Genomic DNA, 26,880 nt, shown 5'->3' on the forward strand with positions numbered 1-26,880 from the left:
AAATGAGAAATTCCAAGTGGAGTTTAGTTGGGGCAGTGAGCAAGTTGAGGCAGTGGGGAGGGATGACTAGGGAAATTCACAGGTGTTACCAGCCATGGTTCTTAGCCTTAGCCTCTTTAATCAATGGACATTGAACAGGCCAGGCACATTCAGGCGAGGCTTTATTGGGACTCCTGTTGCTGTAGGAGTGAGTGAAAACAAGTAGCAGGTTCCCTTGCTCTGCTCTCTGAAGGAGTGATGAGCCGTTTCCTATATATATGGGCGTGAGGGTGGGGATGAGGGCCGGGGTGGATGGAGGGATGGCTTAGTTGATCTGCCCATCCGCTTGGTGGTGCTGTTTGGGTGTTTGGTCTTTTTGTATCTTGTTCATAATTTGCCTCAACTGCAGTTATCTTTAGTTCCTTATGGTTTCTTTATATTTTATTGCTCTAGGAGGCTCTTGACCAGGTGCAACCACTGAAGCAAAGGGTCCCAGGTTTGAGCTCATCTCACAGGTACAAATGTTTTTATTTATGAAGCTTGGTGGTTACATGACTATTTTTTAAAATTTCATTTTAATTGTTCTAATTTGTTATATAAGCTTTATGTGCATGATACATTTTGCAATTTAAACTTTACATGCCTTTTATTGTTTTTGAATTTTAGAAACGTTAAGCATTTGTTTGCTGTTGTGAATGGGCTCTTTATTTGTGGCTAGTGAAACTGTGACTAAAAACGAATGAGAAACAAATTCAAAATGGAATTTACTTGGGGCAGTGAGCAAGTTGAGGCAGTGGGGAGGGATGACTAGGGAGATTCACAGGTGTTACCAACCAGGGTTCTTAGCCTCTTTAATCAATAGACATTGAACAGGCCAGGCACATGGGACTCGGGTTGGTATATAAGAATGCCAATGGTTCCCATGTTGTTCAGTAACTTTGCTGAATGTTTGTAAGTTCTAATAGACATTAAAAATAGTTTCTTTGACAATTGCAAATAATTTGAGCTTTCTCTCTTTTTTCTTGGTCAGTCTCCCTAACGGTTGTCAGTTTTGTTAATCTTCTCAAGGAACCAACTTTTGATTCTCGATTTTGTCTGTTTTTCCTCTCTGTTTCATTTCTGTTTTCATCTTTATGATTTCTTTCTGCTTGTTTTGGATTTAGTTTGCTCTTCTAGTTTCTTAAAGTGGAAGGTTAAGTTATTTATTTGAAAATTTTCTTTTTTGTTAATATAGTCATTTACAACTCTTAAATTTCCTTGCAAACAGTGCTTGTGCTGCACCTCATAAGTTGTGTGTTTTTGTTTTCATTTATCTCAAAATATTTTAAAATTTCTCTTGTGATTTTTTTTCTTTGACCAGTTGATGCTTCAGGAGACTATTGTTTAATTTCCACACATGTGTGAATTTCCCAGAGTTTCTTCTGTTGTTGATTTTAATTTAGTTCCGTTGTGCCCAACACACTGTGTACGATTTCAGTCTTGTAAAAATGTTGAATTGGCGGGGCCGCCCCGCGGGCCCGGGTGCTCCAAGTGCCGCCGGAGACCCTCTGCGCGCCTGGGAACACGGCGCTGCAAGCGGTGCGGAGCGTGCGGGCGGCGGTTGGCAGCCTGCGCGCCATCTCGGCATCACATGAGCCCTGCTCGCCGCGGCCCTGGGGACTGTGGGCGGGTGCTTTTCGAGCGCTGCGCACCGGCCTCGCTCTGCTGTCGGTGCGGAAATTCACAGAAAAACACGAATGGGTCACAACAGAAAACGGTGTTGAAACACTAGGAATCAGCAATTTTGCACAGGAAGCTTTGGGAAATGTTTACCGTAGTCTGCCTGAAGTTGGGACGAAATTGAACAAACAAAAGGAGTTTGGTGCTTGGAGAAGTAACTGAAATTAATAAAACTCGAGCAGAAAGTCCAGGACTTGTCAACAAATCTTGTTATGAAGGTGGTTGGCTGATGAAGATGACATTCAATAACCCTTCAGAACTAGATGAACTAGTGAAGAAGCATATGAGAAATACATAAAATCGATTGAGGAGTGAAAATGGAAACCCTAAATAAACTAGTTTGAAACAACTTAAAAAGAACACCTGAACTTCTGACGTTCAAGCTGGATTTAGAAAAGGCAGAGGAACCAGAGATCAAATTGCCAACATCCGCTGGATCATCGAAAAAGCAAGAGAGTTCCAGTAAAACACGTACTTCTGCTTTATTGACTATGCCAAAGCCTTTGTGTGGATCACAACAAACTGGAAAATTCTGAAAGAGATGGGAATACCAGACCACCTGACCTGCCTTCTGAGAAATCTGTATGCAGGTCAAGAAGCAACAGTTAGAACTGGACATGGAACAACAGACTGGTTCCAAATAGGAAAAGGAGTACGTCAAGGCTGTATATTGTCACCCTGCTTATTTAACTTACATGCAGAGTACGTCATGAGAAATGCTGGATTGGATGAAGCACAAGCTGGAATCAAGATTGCTGGGAGAAATATCAATAACCTCAGATATGCAGATGACACCACCCTATGGCAGAAAGCGAAGAAGAACTAAAGAGCCTCTGGATGAAAGTGAAAGAGGAGAGTAAAAAAAGTTGACTTAAAACTCAACATTCAGAAAACTAAGATCATGGCATCTGGTCCCATCACTTCGTGGCAAATAGATAGGGAAACAGTGGATACAGTGACATACTTTATTTTGGGGGGCTCCAAAACACTGCAGATGGTAACTGCAGTGATGAAATTAAAAGGTGCTTGCTCCTTGGAAGAAAACTATGACCAACCTAGACAGCATATAAAAAAGCAGAGACATTACTTTGCCAGCAAAGTTCCATCTAGTCAAAGCTATGGTTTTTCCAGTAGTCATGTATGGATGTGAGAGTTGGACTATAAAGAAAGCTGGGCACTAGAGAATTGATGCTTTTGAACTGTCATGCTGGAGAAGATTCTTGAGAGTCCCTTGGACACCAAGGAGATGCAGCGAGTCCCTCCTAAAGGAAATCAGTCCTGAATATTCATTGGAAGGACTGATGTTGAAGCTGAAACTCCAATACTTTGGCCACCTGATGTGAAGAACTGACTCATCTGAAAAGACCCTGATGCTGGGAAAGATTGAGGGCAGGAGGAAAAGGGGATGACAGAGGATGAGATGGTTGGATGGCATGACTGACTCAATGGACATGAGTTTGAGTAAACTGCGGGAGTTGCTGATGGACAGGGAGGCCTGGCGTGCTGCAGTCCAAGCGGTCGTAAAGAGTCAGACACGACTGTGTGACTGAACTGAACTGATGGTCTACCCTGGAGAATGATTCATGTACACTTTAGAAGAATCTGCATTCTCTTGTTGGGGAATGATAGATTTCTGATAGGATTAGTTGCGCAAGTCTTCTGTTTCCTTGGCTTTCTGCCTAAATGTTCTGTCCATTATTGAAAGTGGAATACTGAAATCTCCAACTATTACTGTTGAATTGTTTGTTTCCCCATTTGATTCTGTTTTTTGCTTCATGTATTTATGGGGCTCTGTTGTTAGGTGCTTATATGTTTGTTATATCTTCTTGATGAAATGATCTCTCAATATGTCATTCTTTGTCTCTAGTAGAAAATTTTTTTTGTCTGTAGTAATAATTTTTATCGTAAAGTCTGATTTTAAAGAGTTAGTGTAGCCACTCCAGCTTTCTTTTGTTCACTGTTTGCTTGGTATATCTCTTCCTATATTTTTACTTGTAGTCTGTTTGTGTTTTTGAATCTGATTTGTGTCTTGTAGATAGCATATAAGTGAAAGTGTTAGTTGCTCAGTTGTGTCTGACTCTTTTCAACCCCATGGACTGTGGCCCGACAGGCTCCTCTGTCCATGGAATCCTTCAGGCAAGAATACTGGAGTGGGTAGCCATTCCCTTCTCCAGGGGATCTTCCTGATCCAGGGATTGAACCCGGGTCTCCCACACTGCAGGCAGATTCTTTACCATCTGAGCCACCATATATTTGAATCATAAAAAAATAATTTTTACCAATCTCTGCCTTTGAATTGGAGTGCTCTGTGCTGTCTTTCAGGGAACCAGGTTGGTTTCAGCCCTGCTGTTCCTTAACACATGGGTTCCCAGGTCACCATGGAGATTTGCTTCCAGTCAGCTTGAAGAAGAAGGGAAAATTGAGCCTGCATAGGAGGTTTTTGTGGGACAAGCTTGGACATGGTGCTCATGACTTATATTCCATTGGCTACAAGTCAGCCATAGAAATACTTAACTGCAAGGGAGGTTGGGAAGTGTGCTTATCTCTATGCTAAGGAAAAAATGACAAGGACTTCGTGAAAGATTAGCAGAGTTCACCACAGTAGTATAAGAGAAGGACAGTGTATTTGGAGAATAACATTACCATCAATGAGGGTGCATATTCTACTTGCTAAAAGATCTTGGTGATAACTTCTTTAGAGCAGATAACTTTTGAAATGGTGGCTTTTGGAACTATAGTCCTGTAGGAGTCATGGCTCTGGAGTTTGCTTGGCTAGCAGGAGGAATTAATATTGGCAGTTGTCAACTTATGGTAGACCTTAACTAGTAGAGGGATGTGTACTGTCACTGATAAGAAATATCAGGCCTATGTGACTCAGAAACTGTTAATTGAAAATGTCCATAAAGAAGCATTGAGGTTGCACAAGAGTTAAGATCTGGGTTCTGTTTACATACTCGTAGCCTTTTGGGAATTTGGGGATAACTATTTTACAGTTATTTTAGTAATACTAGAAATAATAATTGGCACATATACAGTAGAAATGCTTATAAAAAGTGTCAATTATAGGAACACATCAAGAGCTTTCTCACCTGAAACAAAACAAGTAATGTGCCTAGAAAATGAAACCTGAAGGAAGAGAGATGAAGAGTCTTGGACATAGGCAAAGTTAAGATAGACTATCCTTAAGGTTTATCTTAAATTTGCTTATTCCCAAGAAACTATCCTTAAGCTGGGCTTCCCCAGTGGCTCAGCGGTAAAGAATCCACCTGCGATGCAGAAGCTGCAGGAGACACGGGTGTGATCCCTGGGTCAGGAAGATACCCTAGGGGAGAGCATGCCAACCCACTGCAGTATTCTTGCCTGGAGAATCCCACGGACAGAGGAGCCTGGTGGGCTACAGTCCATAGGTCACAAAGAGTTGAACACGACTGAAGCGACTTAGTATCCACAAGATGCAACAGAAAAGGGAAACTGTTGAAAAATATTACAGCATGTCTCTTCATTTGAGTTTTTCCAGAAGTAGACCCTTAGACCTGGGAGCAAGTGCCAGTGATTTCTTTGGGAAGTGAAGGGAGTGGGGATGTGTTAACAGGGAAGGGAAGGCAATAAAGAGTGCTTTATTAACCCAGTGACAACAGTGCAAAGCAGAAAGTTAAGGCCACAAGAATGTAGTATTGATTTGGGTTTCTTTAAGAATTTAGTGGTATTGTGCATCTTTTCATGTCCTGGTTGGGCAGCTGTAAGACTCCTTTGGGGGAAATGTCTATTTAGGTCCTCTGACCATTTTTTGATTGTGTTGGGTTTTTTTTATTTGGTATTGACTCGTATGAACTGTTTGGAAATTAAGTCCTTGTTGGTCTCATCCAAATACCCTCTCCCAGTCTGTAAGTTGTATTTTTGTTTTGTTTGTGGTTTCCTTTGCTGTACAGAAGCTTTTAAGTTTGATTAGGAGAAGAAAATGGCAACCCACTCCAGTGTTCTTGCCTGGAGAATCCCAGGGACGGGGGAGCCTGGTGGGCTGCCGTCTCTGGGGTCGCACAGAGTCGGACACAACTGAAGCAACTTAGCAGCAGCAGCAGCAGCAGGTTCCATTTGCTTAATTTGCTTTTGTTTGTGTTGCTTTGGGAGACTGACCTAAGAAAACATTGATATACTTCATGTCAGAGAATGTTTTGTTTATATTGTCTTCGAAGAGTTTTATGGTGTTATGTCTATTTTTTAGGGCTTCCCAGGTGGCCTAGTGTTAAGAATCCCTTTGCTAAAGCAGGAGATGTGGGGTTTGTTCCCTGGGTTGGGAGGATCCCCTGGAGAAGTGAATGGCTAGCTACTCCAGTATTCTTGCCTGGAGAATTCCATGGACGGAGGAGCCTGGCAGGCTTCAGTCCATGGGGTTGCAAGGAGTTGGACACAACTGAGCATCTGAGCATGCACACACATCTAATATTTAAGTCTGTAAGCCATTTTGAGTTTATTTTTGTGTATGGTATGAGAGTGTGCTCTAACTTCACTGATTTATATGAGCTCTCCAACTTTCCCAACACCACTTGCTGAAGAGAATTTGCTTTTCCCATTGCATATTCTTGCTTCCTTTGTTGAAGATTGACTGTAGGTGTGTGGGTTTATTTTTGAGCTTTCTGTTCTGTTCCATTGATCCATATGTCTGGTTTTGTGTGTGTGTGTGTGACACTCCCCCACTATTTTGATTACTGTAGCTTTGTGGTACTGCCTCATTTCTGGGAGGGTTATGCCTCCTGCTTTGTTCTTTTTCCTTAGGATTGCTTTGGCAATTCTGGGTCTTTTATGGTTCCATATAAATTCTAGGGTTATTTGTTCTACTTCTGTGAAAAATGTCATGAGTAATTTGCTAAGTGTGTATGTGTTAGTCACTCAGTCATGTCCAGCTCTTTGCTACCCGATGGACTGTAGTCCACCAAGCTCCTCTGTCCATGAGATTCTCCAGGTAAGATTACTGGAGTGGGTTGCCATTTCCTCCTCCAGGGGATCTTCCTGACCCAGGGATGAAACCTGCGTCTCTTAACGTCTCCTGCATTGGCAGGCGGATTCTTTACTGCTAGAGCCACCTGGGAAGCCCTCATTTGATAAGGGATCACATTAAATCTGTGGATTGCTTTGGGTAGTATGGCCATTTTAAGAAGATTAATTTTTCCAAACAAGAGCTTGGAGTATCTTTCCATTTCTTTGAATCATCTTTGATTTGCTTTGTTAATGTTTTATAGTTCACAACATTTAAGTCTTTCACCTCCTTGGTCAAGTTTATTCCTAAGTTTTTTTTTTCTGTGATTTTAAAAGGGATTGCTTTTTTACATTCCCTTTCTGACATTTCATTGTTAATGTGAAGAAATGCAACTGATTTCTGTATGTTCATTTTGAATCCTGCTGCCTTGTTGACTTGATCAGTCTAGTAGTTTTTGCGAATTTCACCTGATTTCTCTCAAATTACAAAGCCTCTTCCCCAAATCACCAATTACAGCTTTGTGGTTATAGACAGATGCCTCTTGGTTTAGTTGTCTGCAATGGGGGAAGGATTTTAGTTCAGAGCATCTGACATATAGTAGGTACTATATGAGGATATTGTTGCTAATGCCCCTATGGACATTCCAGTGACCTGTCACTTACTCCTTGTGTCAGTAAATATCTACCTTCTTAGATTCTTTGGTCTTTTCCACAGTACTCTCACAACCCTCTTGGTGATGACCACTTTTTTCCCCCCAGAGCAAGAACCAAACCCTGTCAAGTTTTCAGAAATTTTAACGACCACATTTTGGGGAAGGGTGGGGAGGAACCATTCTGTTTGCAACTCTGGGAGTCACATGGTCACTTAGATGGAGAGATCTCCTTGACAGTGGGCACTCTGGTCACATTCCTCTCTAGCTGATAAACACTGAGGACAGGGAGACATCTCTGTACACCTGCACGAACTTCACAGGCTCTGGTGGGAGTCAGTGGGCAAGGCTGTCATATTTTTGGCCATTTACCATTACTTGGAAGGGAAAATGAGTAAGAAACACAGTTATGTCATCAAACAAACTTTCAATCTTCCTTTCTACTTCTGCCCTGGTACACACACCATTTCCTCAGAAAACCCGTATTCCAACTTCAAAACCCAGTTAGACATGTTTCTTTCTATAGATTTTTAGGACTATTTTGGAGACTTGTCCACTCTCTTTTCTGTATTTCTCTTATTCCTCCACTGGTGGTCTACCACTCTCTGTTGCAGTCTTTTACTTGCTCTAGCTTAGAAGATTCTTGTGGCCAAGAACTATGTCTTCTGAATCTTGGACAGAGCATCACAGTCTAAGTGTCTGATAAGTGTTCACTGAATGCATACATTTCTGTTCTGCAAAACTAGGCTGCCATTTACTCTGATCACCCAGGTTTTTCTTTGAGTAGCTTAGATTTGCGGAGAAGGCAATGGCACCCCACTCCAGTACTCTTGCCTGGAAAATCCCATGGACGGAGGAGCCTGGTGGGCCACAGTCCATGGGGTCATGAAGAGTCGGACACGACTGACTTCATTTTCACTTTTCCCTTTCATGCATAGGAGAAGGAAATGGCAACCCACTCCAGTGTTCTTGCCTTGAGAATCACAGGGATGGGGTCGCACAGAGTAGGACACGACTGAAGCAACTTAGCAGCAGCAGCAGCAGCTTAGATTTGAGATGATGGTGGTGAGGAATGAAAGTAAAGTGGTCTTTAAAGAGGTAGAAATAGTACAGATCCCTAAAAAATAGGATATTATTTTAACAGCTTATGGACGTATGAAATGATGCTCTTCCTCAGTCTTAAAAATACTATTCTTTTGACGGGAGATTTTAAAAGGTCAGAATATTTGAACCTATTCTTTATTGGTGAGGCTTTCCAGAGATAGTCGCTTTTGAAGTGTTAATTTGTCATACTTAAAATACGTGTGCTTTTCGAACCAGTTATTCTTCTAATGTAAGTAAGTATTAGGAGGTATAATGACAAAAGTGTGGAATAGAAACATTAATGCAGCATCATTGATGAGATTCATGTGTGTTAATAATGGTCAAGGTAAATCATTTTTGGTAATCCTTCTGTTGCAGTGTTAGACAAACATTAAATGATGAAGCATCATGGATGGAAGTATTTCTTTAAGATACTTTCTAGACCACAAATAAACTCTAGTCCTCCTGGTGTGCTAGAGAAACTTATAACACTGTTTGTTTAAAAAGAAATGAAAAAATGCATAAAATGAATAGATAAATGTACTTGTACAACCATATTTTACCTCTGGAAGGAGTGTAAAGACACTAGAAAGTTGTTCTGGTTTGAGAGAAAGAGAAAGAGTTATATTGGATGGATTATAATTACCCATATGCATATTTTAACTATTTAGTGACACAAATTTTCAAATAATAACAGCATAGGTAGAAATGATACCTGTGGGTGAAGTCAGAGCCGATTCTGCATCTGGAGCAAAAGGGCATGTAAGCTGATCTTGCCCTGGTTAGATCTGGGAAAATGCCTGAGCATGGCGGTACCAGCAGAGGGTGCTCTGTGATGAAAGGGGCAGGGGTGGTGATGGGAGGTGGGTGCCGGGCACTGCGGCGGGGCCGGGGGACAGCAGTGTTCCTCTAGGAGAGCCTGTGGAGGCCGTGGAAGGGGTGGTCCCGGGCACACTTACCTGCCCTCATTCTGCAGCACAGGCCATGCAGGACAGATGGCTGGCCATCCTCACAGGGCATTTCAGAGGATTCCGCCTCACAGGTTCAGCTCCCATCTTGATGGCTGTTTATCTTCACAGCTTGGCCACAGGACACTCAAGAATGAAAGGGGACATCTGAGTTCTCATCGGTCCCAGTGTGGAAATCCGCCTGCACTTGTGGATTCCTGCCGATGGGCAAAGCTCATAGCGTGTTGTGCAGGTCTCTTCCTTGTGTGGGAACCCACACTGGACACACACACGCCCCTCCTCTCCCAGCTCCTTCCTGTTGGAAGGCGGGCCTTCCCGGGGGTGCTGTCATCCTTCTTCCCGGGGACCTGCTTCCTCAGCTCACCCTGCCCAGGGAGGCGGGATGCCCTGGTCCTTGGCCCGAGATTCAAGCTGAGCAGCAGTCACTGGCCTGGGCCTGCATCTTCTGGACGTTCTACGTCCCTTGGTAAAGAGCCAAAGCCCTGAGCCTTCTCCCAGTCCCCGAGACCTGCCAGCAGTCCTGTGCCTGCACTGTGTCCCTGATGCTGGTTACACGCTTGAACATCACTCACGCGTGAAGTGGCCGTCCCCACACACACTCTAGTGTTCTCACTCCTCCTCCACCTCCACACCATGGGCTGTATATAACGTACCCACCTGAAGGAGACAGCAGGTTTCCCTTGATTGTCAGTGAAGATCCGACAGTCAAGGACACATCCTGTGTGTATGGGACCTGCCAGGGGAGACGAGAGTGGATGAGGGGCAAGGCCAGGTGTGGGCTCCCGCCCTACAGTTGTCCCCAGGGGTGCAGCAGGTTAGACATCAAAGGGTGAACTCTCATCCCCCATCTCCCTACTTCACCAGAGTTGGGGCCCTGTTCCTTTGAAGAGTTGTGAGGGTCATAGTTAAGGGCCAAGGGTTCAAGGACTTGAACTTACGTCTCTTCCCTCCCCATGCAGAGGGCGCAGGTTTGATCCCTGGTCAGGGAACTAAGATTCTGCATGCCATGTGGTGTGGCTGAACGAGAGACAGGGAGAAAGAGAGACGGACAGGGGCGTGGATTCAAGAACTAGCTTCCTGGATTCAAGTCCTAATTCTGTCCCTTACTAGCAGTGAGATCTTAGGTCCATTACTTGAATTCTCCCTGCCTCAGTTTCCTCAGTACAAGGAGGATTATCAGGAATTCCTACTTCCTAGGGTGTTCCAGGAATGGATGAGCTAGTATACGTAAAGTCTTTAGCCTAATCCCTGGCACGTGCAGGGGTGACCTGTCAGAAGAGGGAAGACCCTTTCTGGAATAGCACCCTTTGATTACCATCTGATATCTGAAACTCTGAAGACAAGACTTGAGGATATAAAAATACAAAAAAAATCACTCCAGTGAAGAACGTTGTTTAAATAGAGAGGGAAATAATGGAAGGGGAGGCCCCATGTGTGGGATGTGTGCGCATCAGAATTATCAAGGGGAAACGCATGTCCTTTCAAGAACTTGTACAGCGTGGTTGAGAACCCAGTCAGTCAGTGCTCGTCCACAGGATGTGTGGCAGGAAAGTAATTGGGAGAATCTACAAGTTAGTGACTGATTTCTACTGGAAACCCTGAACTGGGGCTGCATTTTTTCCTTCCAGCTTCAGGTGGTTCGATTCTCTGAGACCATGTCCTTCCGCAGCCCTCCCCCGGGGGCCAGGGTCTGCTCACCTCCTCCTGTGAGGCAGAGGGAAGGGCTTGCTTGGGGAGGAGACCGGAGGCGGAGTGAGCGGCCACTGCATGTGGACCCAGACTGGAGACGCAGCGCCCTCCGGCCTGAGGTCGCCTTCTGGCACTCTTCTTGAGAAGAGGCATCTAAGGAGTCCCTTGCTCTACTCTCATTAATGCTTAGAGATGAGTTCCAGGTAACTCACAGTCATCAGGGCCACCAGTTCAGGATCCCCTCTGACACACATGCAAAGACCCACAGGCACTTAAACAGTCACTGCTGTGTCAGGACGAACCCACACATGCACACAAAGCCGCACACGTACTCACAGATCAACACGCAGTCACAGGTTTCTTACACACACACTCACACACATAGTCTCACAGACATGCTGCTCTCCATGTCAAACATACCTCCCCACATTCTCACTCACCATACATGCACAGCTGTGCTCCACTCTTACACACAGACTCATGAAGACAGATCCATAATCTCAGCCCCTTGCACTCACGCACACACTCCCTCATCCCAGTCAGTGCTCCACCCCACCCCACCCCTGCCCCACAAAGTGAGTGTCTCGGTAGAGTTCACTCTCAGTCAGATACCATCAAACGCTATTGCACTGGTCCCAGCTCCACACTATTCCCACAAGGAGTCTCTCTTCCACACACTCACAACTCTCAATACAACATTCCAAGTAGAAACGCACATATTTTCATCTTACACAATTTCCTACCTCCTCCTCCTCCCTTTATCTGACCTGGGATCACTGAAGGCTGTGTCTTTTCAGCTCACCCATTGCTCTGACATTGTTATGTCTTCCTCAGGGCAGCTCTTCCAAACGGTCTAGTTTTGTGTGTGAGTCTCTTGGAGTTGCAGAATACAAGTGAATCCTGGCAGCCCGGCCCTCTGGCTTTGTTCCTGTTTATAAGCCTCAGAGTTACCCAGCAGAGTGAAGGGGGATGTCAGAAGCAGATTCAGTCACAAGCATGTCCTTGAGCAGGGCATGTCTGTGGCACGGCAGGGACTGCGGTGAGGGTAATGCCAGGGCGGAGGGAGTAGCCGGGGAAACACAGGAGTAAAGGTGATGGAGCGAGGGGGTGGCTGAGTCTAATTTCCAGCCTTCGTGCCTCTTCCCAGGTCTTTACCCCACAGACAGAATCTACTCAAAAGGTGCACATTGTTATAATTTTCACAATGGCAAAGAATGGACGACCCTGGCTCAAAAGACATGAACTTCCCGAAGGCTTCCAAGCAAGGCAGCGTTTGGGGTGAGAGCTGTAGGATGCATGACTTCTTTCTGATTGGTTGGTGGTGAAGTAATGGTGATGTTTCAGGAATCTTTTTTTTTTTTTTTTTTTTATGTATTTTTGGCTGTGCTGGGTCTTCATTGCTACCTGGGTTTTTCCTGTAAGTTTTGGAGAGCAGGGACTACTTTCTAGTTTCAGCACACTGGCTTCTCATTGTGGTGGCTTCTCTTGTTGCAGAGCACATGCTCTAGGCTGCACGGGCTTCAGTGGTTGTGGCTCCAAGGCTCTAGAGCATGGGCTGAGTAGTTGTGGCACACCAGCTTAGTTGCTCCATGGCAGGTGGGATCTTCCTGGAGTAGGGATCGAACCCACATCTCCTGCATTGGCAGGTGGATTCTTTACTACTGAGCTACCCGGGAAGCCCTGTTTCAGGAATCGAATCATCAACCTTCTGGTTCCAACCACTTGCTTGTGGTCATCATCCTCCACTTGAGTCTAGGTGTAAATTTCTGTAGAACAACTCAGAGATACGCGTCAGATTGTTTTATGTATCATGAGGAGGAGCTAGGATTCTGTTTATCGGTGAACCATTGTTTAAGCCATCATTACTGTTCTTGCTCCTCCCGTTTTTTTCCTGCATTCCCTCACTTCCCTAATTAGTAACTGTTTGAGTCTGCTCTTTGGAACTTAGGGAAGGCCTAGGAAAGAAACTCAAGCCCTTTTCAACAAACAAGAAACAGGGGTTACAGAGGCAGTGAATGTACCTTGGAGGGGTCTGCAGTGGCCTGCTTGGGTTCAACACTCCCCCCTTTTCTTTGACACTCCTCAATCCTGAAGTGGGACAAGAGAAGGAGTAAAGTTTTGAATAGAGAGGTCTGTTATAAACTTGGCAGGGAACTTGGTTTTAGGAGGGCTTGATTTCCCTGGGTATAAGTCCTCACTTCTGCCGATCCTGTGAAAGTACTGGCTGATCCTCAGCTGACCCAAAATCCTTCCCAGGTGGCGCAGTGGTAAAGAGACCACCTGCCAATGCAGGAGACCGGGTTCGATCCCTGAGTTGGAATGGTCCCCTGGAGAAGGAAATGGCAACCCATTCCAGTATACTTGCCTGGGGAATTCCATGGACAGAGGAGCCTGGGTTTGACATAAAATTGTAGGACTCTTGCTCAGAAAAGTTGAAGTAGATATCCTTGTTCCTACCACATCCAATAAGCTAGTTTGACTAAGAATCCTAGAGATTATATGTAAGACAAATAAAGAAGACTCTGGAAGGTGGAGAGAAAAACACAGTGCAGATGGGGACCCTGAGCCCCCAAAGCATCATGATGTTCCCTGATGACGCCTCAGTTTTCTTCTTGTCTCTTCTGTCCCAGACCGGATACTACAGTAGCTGGAAGTCTGTAAACTAAACCATTAACCATTAAATGCCCAAGTGGATGAAGAGAGAGGATTATACCCCTGAAATAATGCTTCCTGTTTAATTTGGGGGCCTAGTGTCCCCTGCTGGATGCTGATCACCCCTCCAGGTTACCTCCCAGTACACACACATGCACGCGCACAGAAATCTGTATGGATGTCAGGATGATTTATGAACATGCAACAGTTTGTTGTTGTTCAGTCGCTCAGTCGTGTCTGACTCTTTGCGACCCCATGGACCACAACACACCAGGCTTCCCTGTCCTTCACCATCTCCCACAGCTTGCTCAAACTCATGTCCATTGGGTTGGTGATGCCATCCAACCATCTCATGCTCTGTCAGTCCCCTTCTCCTGCTGCCTTCAGTCTTTCTCACCATCAGGGTCTTTTCCAATGAGTCGGCTCTTTGCCTTACGTGACCAAAGTATTGGAGCTTCAGCTTCAGCATCAGTCCTTCCAATGAATATTCAGGATTGATTTCGTTTAGGAATTGACTGGTTTGATCTCCTTGCTGTCCATGGGGCTGTCAAAAATCTTCTCTAGCACCACAGTTTGAACGCATCAATTCTTTGGCACTAGGCCTTCTTTATGGTCCAAATCTCACATCCATACATGACTACATGCAACAGTAAATACAAGATAAAGTTTGTTATCCGTACAGTAAATAGTAAAGGGATTCCCCAAGGAGACAGCTCAGTTGGTGGGGAGTAAAGTCAGAGCAAAGTGGGGCAGCAGGCTTTGGCTTTATTGGTGAGGAGGTGGGTCCAGGCTCTGGGTTTATGAAGGGCCAGAAGTGCCTCTGTTTGAAATTCCCCTTTTGTACACTTGGGCTTTGTTAATATGGTCCTAGAAATAGTAGGGATTAAGCAGGGAAAGGACAGGGGAGCCTGTCCAGGACCCGACATTAGAGATGTTTGTAAATGTAGGGACTTCCCTCGTGGTCCAGTGGTCAAGACTGTGCTTCCACTGTAGGGGGCACAGGTTCCATCCCTGGTTGGGGAACCAGATCCCACATACCTCTTGGTGCAGCAGCAAAAAAAAAAAAAAAAAAAAAAAAATGTTTATAAATGTAAATAGCATAAACATTATTGCACTCTGCCCCCATGCCAGCACACTCAGGCCTTCCCACAGCTTAGAAGCAGTCCACCGTCCATCTTTGTCGCTGTCACGGCAGCTCAGGCCAGACCTGAGTTATTTCTGCTCATCTTTCCGTCACACCTGGTCCCACACCTTGTTGTGGTCCTTTAATGGACTGGAACCTGGTGGTCCGGAGTCGATGATAAGAAAGTGAAAGAGAGAAAGAGGCTAATATTCCCTGGTTTACGCAGAGAACCAGAAACCTTAGAACAGGGCTTGCACCGCTCACGAAGGCACAGGGCGCCCTCTCAAGGAGGTCTTGAAAGCCCAGGCACGAGAGTGAGGCGGGCGGGTTTCCATGCTCCAGAGAGTTAGCTGGAGGGAGAGAGACAGTTAGAGAGAGACAGAGAAAGAAAGACACGGGTATCCAAGCCTCTGGTGGAGGAAAGGATGCTTTAATGATCTTTCTGTGAGTATATATAGGCTGTCGTACAAGAAATTTCTTTCTACAATGATAAAGATGAGATAACCAAACGTACAGCAAGTGTTACCAAGGGAACGAGGGATTAACAATGGTCATAAGGTCAGAAAACAATCCATATCTCAAGAAAGAGAGTTGTGATTAAGCAGTTTTGTCATAAGGAGAATGTTTACTGAAGGAGATTCATGCATGTCTCATCCTATGACCTCAGTCCTAGGAGCAGCGTGCTGGTAAGGAACAGAGGATTTATGAGAAAGAGCATGCAGGAATCCTCCTGTTAAACACTCCCTGTCAGTATGCACTCTGTCCACAAGTCCTATTGGCTCTGCTTTAAAATTCTTCAAGGATGGAGCACCGCCCATCACCTGACAGCTTAGTGAAGCCAGAGATTGTATGATACCTTACTGTTGCATACCCGTGTCCCTGAAATTGCATTGCTCCTAGTAGATGCTTCATAGTCATTTTATAATCCTTCGTTTAAATGAATGCCTTATCTTCCCTCTGTAATAAAACTATAATAAATAAAAACACTTCCCTCTAGTGTTTCTCAGAAATCCACAGTAATTTCTATTGGTTAATAAATCTCAGCTGTTTCTTCAGAATCTCTTTATGATTAGATAATCTAAAGAAAAGTAAATAGGCATTTCATGTTTAAAATTTAATCAGAATAAGGAAGAGAAAATTCTGGTGAAACCATGCTGAGATATCTTATCTTAGGATTTAATGCGAAAAGTATTTAGTACCCGTGTCAACTTTGTTGTAATGCTAAGACAGTAGGAAATGTTAAACAATACAAAAAGTAATGTGAGTAATACACAGCAATGAGGAAATTGCAAATAGTATCAACACTGCTGTCAATTGCTTCATTTTCTAGAAGAAGGGGTGACTGCTTTGCTATGTTTGTTGGGCATCTTCATTTAAGGTTGGCGGGAATGATATTTAACACAGGCTTCCAGGGACTTCTCGGAAGGACTTCCCTAACCCTTCCACTGGTTAGGACTCTGCGCTTCCACTGCAGAGGGTACAGGTTCGATTCCTTGTCAGGGAACTAAGATCCCACATACCACAGAACAACTGAGCCAGTGGGCCTCAACTACTGAAGCTCCCACACCACAATCAAAGAGTGTGCACTGCAATGAAAGATCCCGTGTGACATAATATTTTTTAAAGAACACAAGGCTTTATTAGAATTTAAGCAGTTTTTGCATGTCTTCAGTGTGTGTGTGTGTGTGTGTGTGTGTGTGAGGGATACCATCTCATTTTGTCACGTGTGTAGCCACCGTGTAACCACCACCACTGTTCCACGCACACACACTCCCTTGCGCTACCCCTTTGTAGTCAGGTTCTCAGCCTAATCCGAAGCCTTGATGAGCACTGAGCTTCATCACTGGAATTTTTTGCTGTCAAGAGTTGAGTCGTACAGTAAGTAACCTGTTGAGATCAACATCTTTCATTCCTCACAGTACCCTTGAGATTCATTCTGTTTCATTTTTTTTTCCCCAAGTATCAAGTAATCAAAAAAAGTCTCCTTAACTCTAGGCAGGGTCAGACTTTCTGTTCTATTTATTTTATTTCCTTTTCTTGCCTTATTTTACTGACTAAACCCTCCAGTACTAGATCAGGTAGTAGTGATAATGAATCTTGGCTCATTTTGGATCTTAGACTGAAAACATTCAGTTTTTCATTATTGAGTGTGTTGTTGACTGTAGATTTATTATAGCTTTCTATCAGGTTGAGAAATTTCCCTTCCATATCTAGTTTGCTGATGATGTTTGGCAGAAACCAGCACAATTCTGTAAAGCAGTTATCCTTAAATAAAAAATAAATTAAAATTAAAAAAAGATTTTTTAAAAAGAAAAACTTTTATTGGAAAGAATTATGAATTCTCGAGAAGCTGCAAATGTTGTATAGTGAGGTCCCATGAACCCATTGCCTGAGCTGTGCTAAGTCACTTCAGTCAAGTCTGACTCTTTGCAATCCTATGGACTGTAGCCCCCAGGTTCCTCTGTCCATGGAATTCTCCAGGCAAGGATACTGGCGTGGATTGCCATGCCCTCCTCCAGGAGATCTTCCTGGCCCAGGGATCGAACCCATGACTTTTATGTCTCCTGCATTGGCAGGTGGGTTCTTTACTGCTAGTGCCACCTATTGCCTAGTTTTTCCCAATTGGAAACATCTTACATAATTACCATCCGGTGTCAAAACCAGGGATTATACATTGGTACAATGTATGCATATAGTTCTGTGTCATTTTATGAGAAATGTAGGTATATGTAACCAGCACCACAATCAAGATAAAAAATCACTCCAGCATGAAGATAGACCGCATGTTATTCCTTTGTAGCAGCATCTAACACTTCTCCCTGACCACTATCTATAAGCCACTACCCATGTATGTTCTGTCTCTGGATTTAAACTTTTGAGGATGTTAAACAAATGCATTTACACATTATGTGACCTTTTAAGGTTGGTTTTTCTACTCAGGACAATGCTCATGTAATCTCTTGATTTCTTCTTAACCTCACTGTCCTTCACTTCTGCCTCTTTTTCTTTTGGGTCCTTGATCTGAACAACTCAGTGCCGATTCATTCCCGTTGTAAGCTGCACTCACTCCCTTGGTGATCTCAGCGTGTCACAGTTTTAATTGCTATCTATATGTTAGAATTTCAAATTTTACGTCTCTGACCAGACCTCTCTTCCAAATTCATGCCTTAAACCCTGTACAATAGGCATCTCAACCTCCAAGTGCCCAAAGCTGAATTCCTTATCTTTTTCCTTCCCAGTGGTCCCAGCCACAGTTTGCTGACCTCAGTGTGTGACTTCAGTAGTTCAGTAAGAAGACCAAAATCCTACTAGTCATTCTTGAGTCTCACTTTTAATTTTTTATTGAAGTAACATTGGTTTATAATGTCATAAAAGTTTCATGTGTGCAGCATTACACTTCTGCATCTGTATCCTCTCAACCGCCAAACATCGTGTTTTTGTCCATCATCGTACAGTTGATCTGCTTTACCCATTTTGCCTCCCCCCATAACTACTATTCTGTTTCCTATGCATTTATTTTCATTAGGTGTGTTTATTTATTTTGTTGATGTTGTTTGCTTTTTATGTTCCACCTATGAGTGAAGTTTTATGATATTTGTCTTTCTCAATCTGACTTATTTCCACTTAGTATGATGCCCTCAAAGCCTGTCCATGTTGTTGCAATTGTCAGAATTTCATCTATTTTATATCAGAGTAGTGTTTCATATATATATGTCTACATCTCACCTCTTCTTTATCCAGTGATGGGTACTTTTTGTTTCCATATCTTGCTATTGTCCATAATGCTTTGACAAACATAGGGGTGCATTTATCTTGATGAGTTAGTGTTTTTGTCTTCTTTGTGTACATAGCCTAAAGTGGGATAGCTGGATCATGTGTTAGTTCTGTCCTCAACTTGTTCCATAGTGGCTATACCAATTTACATTCCCAGCAACAGTGTATGAGGGTTCCCTTTTCTATACATCCTCGCCAACACTTTTCATTTTTTACCTTTTTGTTACTAGCCATTCTGACAGGCATGAGTTGATATCTAATTGTGGTTCTGATTTGCATTTCCCTAATAATTTGTGGTGTTAAACAATCTTTATGTGGCCATCTGGATGTCTTCTTCCAGACAATGAAAAACTGTCTGTTTGGCTTCTGTCCACTTTTTAATCAGGTTGTTTGTTTTCTTGTTGTTGACTTATATGAGTTTTTTATATACTTTGGATATTAACCTTTATCTGATGTATTATTTGCAGATATCCTCCCCTGTTTGGTAGGTTATTTTTTCATTTCCTTGATGGTTTTGTGCCGGGAGCCACCATGGGAGATCCCACCCATGACAAAGGTCATGTGGAAGAGACCTGACAGGCAAAGGCAGATCAGACCTCGAGGGACCCCCTGAATCTGCTCGAGCATCTACCCCAAAACCAGAATCTGTCTGTCTTACTATTTTGTGCCTTTCACCAACTCTTCTGACATTAACAGGGGGCTATCCCCGACCATCTTTCTCTGTAAAAAATCAACTTAGGGCTTTAGTTAATAAGTCTCTTGGGCATGAAAGGAATATTTCTATTTTAACCCCTCTGTTGGCATTCTAGCTTGCCTGACAGGTTTATCCATACTCTTGCAATTAACACACATGATTGTTCACAACTCCCCAACCTTGAAAGGCATGGGAAGCCAAAACATTCTAAAAGTCCTAAGGAGCATAGTATCCTTTAAGGGATGAAAAATTATTAGAATAGATAGTACTGGTAAAGGGCTTCATTATTGGGCCAATGCTTGCTGCCAAGTTTCCATATCCCTTATCCATTGTGCACCTGGGAGTGCATTAGTTAACATAGTTGGAATGTAAGAAAAACAAATAGCAGCCTTGGAATTAACCACGTCAGACCTTTGAGCTAATTGGTTCTTTCTTTGTTGTGACCCACTGCACCTTTGCTCCGTGAGAATGTAACTCTGTTTAGTACTTTCTGAGGCTGGGAAAAATAAAGAAGAAACACTTTAAGGGATAACAAGTTTTCTGGCTGATCAGCCTTTATCAAAAAAGGGTCATAAAATGTCCACAGGCCTCCAAGGCCAGAAGATAATGTACACAACATTGTTTATGGGAAAGGTATGCAGAAAAAATCCTGGTTTTGATAAAGACAAAACAGATGCAATGTTTGGGCTGACTCTGTATGACTTTGCATCTTTCATTTCCCTCTATGTACAAGTCAAGGTATAAAAGTTCCTTTTGAAAGTAAAGTTATGGGCCTCACTCACCGAAGCTTGGTCTCCCCGTGTCATTCTTTTTTTCCTTTTCTCTCCTTTTCTCTCTCTGTTCTTCTTTCAGGATGACTCCTTGGAACCCAGGAGCTTTATTGGCTTTCTGTGTTAATCAAGGAAGATCAAGCCCTGCTCTCCGCTTTGCTATCCTTATCGCCTAGGCCATCATCCTGAGGGTACCCCTGGATCCTGCTGGGGCTGGACCCCGGTAGTTTTGTTTACCATGAAGGAGATTTTTAGTTTGATGTTTATTTTTGCTTTTGTTTCCCTCCGATCAGGTGACATATCTAGAAAGATACTGCTAAGACTGATGTCAATGAGCATGCTGCCAATGTTTTCTCCTTATTGTTTCAGGTCTTAGATTCATGCTTTTAATCAATTTTGAGTTGATTTTTGTATATGGTGTGAGATAATAGTTTCTTTTTTTGTATGCCCAACTTTCATAGCATTTATTGAAGAGACTGTCCTTTCTCCATGGTATGTTCTTTGTTCCTTTGTCATAAATCAATTATCTATTTATGTGTGGATTTTTTCTTGGCTCTCAGTTCTGTTCCATTGGTTATGTATCTTTTTTTTTTTCCAGTACTGTGCAGTTTTGATTATCATGTTTTTTTCTGCAGTTACCATGACTTTTTAATATAGTTTGAGACCACAGGAGTATGACTTTCAGCTTTTTTCAGGATATCTTTGGCTATTGGGGTCTTTTGTGAGTCCATATAAATGTTAACATTTTCTATCTGTGAAAAATGTCTTTGAGATTTTGATAGAGATTGCATGGAATATGTAAGTTGTACAGGTAATATGGACATTTTAACAATTTTATTTCTTTCAATTCATGAACATGGACTATCTTTCCATTTGAGTCTTCTTCACTTTCTTTCAACATTGTGTAGGTCTCAGTGTATGGGTCTTTCACCTCCTTGATTACATTTATTCCTGTGTATTTTTGTTGTGAATATAAATGCAATTGCTTTCTTAATTTCTCTTTCTGGTAGCTCATTTTTAGCATGTAGAAATTCACATTTTGTCTATTGATATTGTACCCTGCAACTTTATTGTATTCATTTATGTGCTTAGTCACTCTGTCATGTCCAGCTCTTTGTGACCCCATGTATTGTAGCCTGCCAGGCTTTCCTGTCCATTGAGACTCTCCAAGCAGGTATACTGGAGTGGGTTGCCATGCCCTCCTCCAGGGGATCTTCCCAACTCAGCAACTGAACCCAGGTCTCCTGCATTGCAGGTGGATTCTTTACTGTCTGAGCCACCAGGAAAGCATTACATTTATTTATAATTTTTAATAATTTCTGGTGGAGTTATTTGGGTTTTCTGTATATAAAATCATGACATCCAAAAATAGCATCAGCTTTATTTTCTCGTTTCCAATGTGGATATCTTTTTTTCTTTTTCTTGTCTAATTGCTTTGGCTAGGATTTCCAATATTATGTTGAATAGGAGTGGCAGAGTGGGCATCTTTGTCTTGTTCTTGATTTTAGAGGGGTAGCTTTCAGCTTTTCACCCTTGAATGTATGATGTTTGCTATGAGATTGTCATATGTCATCTTTACTATTTTGAATACATTTCTTCTATATCCAGTTTATTGAGATTTTTTAAAATCACTAATATATGTTGAATATTGACAAATGTTTTTATGTATTGAAATGATCACATAGCTTTTATCCTTTATTTTTCTTTGATGTGGTGTATCCCATTTATTGATATCTGGATGTTGAACCATCCTTGCCTTTGGTTAGCACTTTCCACCTTCCACTGCCTGTGTCAGGGGCAAGGCTCCAATCCCTGACTATCATTGCTTGTGCCTCCAGGCCCTTAGTGCCTTGCAGATGCAGTGCCATTGGTTTCACTGCCTGGGGTACTGGGATGGTGAGCTCCTCTTCTGAGAGTGCCTGAGTCACAGCCTCTAGCACTGTGGGGGGTGGAGAGGGTGAATGGGAAGCCTGGTTGCATGGGTGTCTGCTATGTCCAGGGCTGTAACTAAGCCTTGCAGGCTTCACTGCTGTGGATGGGGACCTCTTTGCTGAACTCCACAGTTCTACCAAACCGCATCCAAGTCCCGGTCACTGCTCTCCAGGATTACTGTAATGGCATTGTGAACAGTCTTATTTTGTCCAGGTCCACGTACAGTCTATTTTCCACACAGCATCAGAGGAGATCCTTTTAAAACACACCTGAGAACAGATCCCTCATCTGCCTCAAGCTCCCATCTCACTTAAAGCAAGAGTCCTGCAATAGCCTGTGATCTACTTTTCCATCTCCTGAGTTCAACCCTCCTTCTCTCTCTTTACTCCAGTCACACAGTCACCCTTTTGTTCCTCGAAACTTCATGTTGTGGTCTTTTCCTTTCACATTGTGGTCTCCATGCTGATCTCTCTAACTAGAAGTTCTTCCCCAAAATACACGTGGCTCTTTTCTTGACCTCTAAGCCTTTGCTCAGTTCTCATCTCCTCAACAAGGGCCACCTTAACCAGCCTATTTGAGATTAAGCCCTTTGTGGACTGCTCTGTTCTATTAACAACATCTTTTTCAAGACACGTATTCCCTTCTAACACATTATATATTTTACTTGTGTATTATAATTTGAAAGTTACTGCATATATTTTCCAGCTGGAGTATAAGCTCCATGGAGCAAGATTTTTATCTGTGTTTTTCCACTTATGCAGATAGTACAAAGCCTGCTGCCGATTCATCACTCAATAAACAGTTGTCAAATGAACAGATAGATGGTTGGATCCCTTTGATTTCTTTACTCACAACCCTCTGATTTGGGATTATGGTCATCAGATATTCTGTGTGTAAGAAGACTGGGTCTAGCAGAGGTTACACTTTAATAAGGCTTCACAGTGGCAGAGCTTGGACTCTCATCCAAGTGGTGTGTCTCTCCAAGTGTAAGGCGAATAGGGAAATTGCCAGCAAAGATTCTGGAATAGGTTCGATGTCAAAAAGTCAGTTGCATACAGCATGGGATGGGCGCCAGTTTTATGAATAAGGGTAGCCAGGGAGCTCTCTGTTACAGCTGTATCATTGTCACTTATCAGTAGACACAAGGAATTGCACTTAGATTAAGCATATCAGCATCTCTAGTATGTGAACTGTGAACTTCCAGATGTTCAAGCTGGTTTTAGAAAAGGCAGAGGAACCAGAGATCAAATTGCCAACATCCGCTGGATCATGGAAAAAAGAAGCGAGTTCCAGAAAAACATCTATTTCTGCTTTATTGACTATGCCAAAGCCTTTGATTGTGTGGGTCACACTAAACTGTGGAAAATTCTTCAAGAGATGGGAATACCAGACCACCTGACCTGCCTCTTGAGACACCTATATGCAGGTCAGGAAGCAACAGTTAGAACTGGACATGGAACAACACACTGGTTCCAAATAGGAAAAGGAGTACGTCAAGGCTGTATATTGTCACCCTGCTTATTTAACTTCTATGCAGAGTACATCATGAGAAACGCTGGACTGGAAGAAGCGCAAGCTGGAATCAAGATTGCCGGGAGAAATATAAATAACCTCAGATATGCAGATGACACCACCCTTATGGCAGAAAGTGAAGAGGAACTCAAAAGCCTCTTGATGAAAGTGAAGGTGGAGAGTGAAAAAGTTGGCTTAAAGCTCAACATTCAGAAAACGAAGATCATGGCATCTGGTCCCACCACTTCATGGGAAACAGTGGAAACAGCATCAGACTTTATTTTTTGGGGCTCCAAAATCACTGCAGATGGTGATTTGCAGCCATGAAATTAAAAGATGCTTACTCCTTGGAAGGAAAGTTATGACCAACCTAGACAGCATATAAAAAAGCAGAGACATTACTTTGCCAACAAAGGTTCATCTAGTCAAGGCTATGGTTTTTCCTATGGTCATGTATGGATGTGAGAGTTGGACTGTGAAGAAAGCTGAGCACCGAAGAATTGATGCTTTTGAACTGTGGTGTTGGAGAAGACTCTTGAGAGTCCCTTGGACTGCAAGGAGATCCAACCAGTCCATTCTAAAGGAGATCAGTCCTGGGTGTTCATTGGAAGGACTGATGCTAAAGCTGAAACTCCAATACTTTGGCCACCTCATATGAAGAGTTGACTCATTGGAAAAGACTCTGATGCTGGGAGGGATTGGGGGCAGGAGGAGAAGGGGATGACAGAGGATGAGATGGTTGGATGGCATCACCGACTCGATGGACATGAGTTTGAGTGAACTCCGGGAGTTGGTGATGGACAGGGAGGCCTGGCGTGCTGCGATTCATGGGGTTGCAGAGTCGGACACGACTGAGTGACTGAACTGAACTGAACTGAGTACAGTTTGAACCCACTTTTTATTATCACAGGGGACTTTGGATAGTGTGGACTGAACACACTTTTTATATCATGAATTTCAGAAGAACAGAGGGTGGGGCTCTATAGCCTGAGTGAAAGGGTCAGGGGTGATTCACTTCCTAATGGCATTTATAGGGCACCTTCTCCAGACAGACTCACACATACAGTTTCAGCAGGGAAGAAAGGCCCAGATGGAGACTATGGACTGCTTGGTATGAAGAATGGGAGGAAGGAATCTGATTACCTCTGCTGCTGGTGCCAGGTCACCTTGACACAAATCATTGTGTGAATACTGGTAGAGAATGGGAAGGAGTGTGTGTGTGTGTGAGTGGGAATCACTGGATTTGTGTTATTGTATGTCCTTTTGCATATTGTTTCTCTGGGTTTGGAAGGGTTTGTATATAATATATGTATCTGTGCCTCTGAGTGCATGTCTGGACTCGAATTAATGTCTCCTTGTTGGAGGTATACTAATGTCTCTTAGCTGCAGGAGGAGATCACGTTTTGTGTCCTGAGTCTGCTTGGGCAATGATGTGGAAGAGAGAACATGGGCTCTTCACTCACTGACACATCCATCTCTTCCACAGCCGAACCCCTATCAGCAGTCTGTTTCCCTGGCTGTGGGTTTCATGGTGAAGATCAAGGCAACTCTTCAGTCTACTTCTGGGTGAGTAGAGGCCAGTTTATGTCTGATGGAGGGTGAAGCACAAGGGGAGAGTGTTAGCATGTCTGGGGGACATTCATTGGAAACGGCTTGATCTTCTTTAATCATCAGAAGAAGCTGAGGTGTCTCATGCAAAAGTGTGAGATTACACTTCAGGTGGGATTTCCTTCCTCTGTGTGTCTGTGTGTATGTGTGTGTGTGTGGGCGGGGGAGGCAGGGGAGGAAAAGAGAGAGAGAGATAGCAAAGTGAGAAAGGTATAAATATTTTGAGAAAGAGGGCAGGGGGAAGGGGAAGGAGGGAGAGAGAGAGAAAAAAGGACTGTGGTTGTTCCTGAGGATGTTGTTGTCTACAGTAAATGCCTGCCAGCAGGAGCTATCCTCTTGTCTTTGCAGGAAGAACCCAGAGCTTGTGGTGGATTTCTGCACGGGTATTGAGGAAGACAGCGACATTGCATTCCATTTCCGAGTCTACACGAACAGCATGGTGGTGATGAACAGTTTCCAGAAAGGGGGATGGCAGGAGGAAAAGAGAATGTTTTCTGACCCTTTTGTGCCAGGCCAGCCATTTGAGCTGCGATTCTTGGTGCTGGAGAATGAATACAAGGTGTGTGGGCCCTCCAGGGTGTGGAGCGCCGTGGCTGTGTTGGGCCTGCTGTGGAGAAACACATGGCGAGTCCAACTCTGATGTGATCTCAAAAGACCAATTTTTTGTTTGTTTTGTATTTTTAACACATGTGCTTTTTGAAATTGAAGTATCATTGATTTACCTTACCATGTTAGTTTCAGGCGTACAACAGAGTGATGGAGCCCCTTGTCCCTGTATAGCACAGGCATCTATACTCAGGATCTTGTGTGCTGTACTCAGTGTGTGTGCTGTACAAGTAGAGATGCTGAGGTGAACGCCACACAGCTCTTACTGTATCGGACAGTCAGCAGTGTGGAGGGAGACGTGCAGGCCCCCTGCCCTCAGGGTAAAGCAGGGATGGCAGCTGTGGAGGCGAGGAAGTGGACATGGAGGATGATTTCTACAGCACTGTTTTGGCAGGATGTCCTGGAGGAGAATTTCTGCTTTGCTTTTACAGAGTAAAGAAATTTTACAGAAGGCAATGAAAATAGGAAAGGGAAAGAGGAGGCCTAATCATTCTGAGCTCACAAGAAATATATCTCCTTCCTTAGGTGTTTGTGAATAATGAGTCCTTCTGCCAGTTTGCCCACCGCCTGCCCGTACAGTCTGTGAAAATGCTGAAGTTGAAGGGAGATACTGTGCTGACTTCAGTGGATAGATTTTAAGGGGCAGAAGATCTTCCAGTGAAGATATCCACCCCATTCCACTCTTCCATAATGTGCAGGATCATGGCCACTCCCAGAAGATGCCAGGATGTGCCCCTGCCCTCACACTTAATCCAGTGATAATAAAATATTCCTGATATGAACCAGGACTTGGCTCTTGCTTGTAGGGAAGACATCAAGGGCAGATTTGGCACAAAGAGAACGTCGTCCCAGTTGTGGAGTGGGGAGTGTGGTTTTGGAAGGGCCCAGTTGGCCAAAATGTCAAGGGCTAACCCTGAAATAGAGACAGAGTGAGTGTCTCAGGATGTCATGAAGAAGGTGGTCAGGTTTGGGCTGTTTAAGGAAGGGATATGACTTTATATGTGAGCCTCTTTTAACTTGTTTTTTCATTCCTCAGATATTTATTGGTCCCTGTATTTGTTGGGGTTCTCCAGAGAAACTGGTGTGTGTGTGTGTGTGTGTGTGTGTGTTTGTGTGTGTGTATACAAATGTACACACACAGAGGAAT

The 26,880-nt window shown here is 43.5% G+C and overlaps 1 protein-coding gene and 1 pseudogene across 2 annotated transcripts; both read left to right on the forward strand.

Annotated features, from left to right (window-relative positions):
- The first annotated feature begins 255 nt into the window (after window positions 1-255).
- On the forward strand, window positions 256-26,515 carry LOC129631610 (galectin-16-like). Of its 2 annotated transcripts, XM_055552745.1 has the most exons (5): window positions 256-494; window positions 12,210-12,340; window positions 25,006-25,085; window positions 25,476-25,686; window positions 26,259-26,515. In XM_055552745.1, the coding sequence occupies exons 3-5, from the start codon at window positions 25,048-25,050 to the stop codon at window positions 26,370-26,372; spliced, it is 363 nt and encodes a 120-aa protein (XP_055408720.1). In that variant the 5' UTR covers window positions 256-494; window positions 12,210-12,340; window positions 25,006-25,047; the 3' UTR covers window positions 26,373-26,515. The 2 variants fall into 2 exon arrangements, with proteins under 2 accessions (XP_055408720.1, XP_055408719.1); XM_055552744.1 differs by lacking the exon at window positions 12,210-12,340.
- On the forward strand, window positions 1,474-4,758 carry LOC129630653 (glycine cleavage system H protein, mitochondrial-like; annotated as a pseudogene).
- Window positions 26,516-26,880: the final 365 nt, after the last annotated feature.

The sequence above is a fragment of the Bubalus kerabau genome, chromosome 17, assembly GCF_029407905.1.
Source record: "Bubalus kerabau isolate K-KA32 ecotype Philippines breed swamp buffalo chromosome 17, PCC_UOA_SB_1v2, whole genome shotgun sequence".
Lineage (NCBI taxonomy): Eukaryota > Metazoa > Chordata > Mammalia > Artiodactyla > Bovidae > Bubalus > Bubalus kerabau.

Coding starts and splice junctions, on each gene's coding strand:
- LOC129631610 (XM_055552745.1), top strand. CDS start 25,048: ATGGTGAAGATCAAGGCAACTCTTCAGTCTACTTCTGG. Junction 25,086..25,475: donor ACTCTTCAGTCTACTTCTGG/GTGAGTAGAGGC, acceptor TTGTCTTTGCAG/GAAGAACCCAGAGCTTGTGG. Junction 25,687..26,258: donor TGCTGGAGAATGAATACAAG/GTGTGTGGGCCC, acceptor CTCCTTCCTTAG/GTGTTTGTGAATAATGAGTC.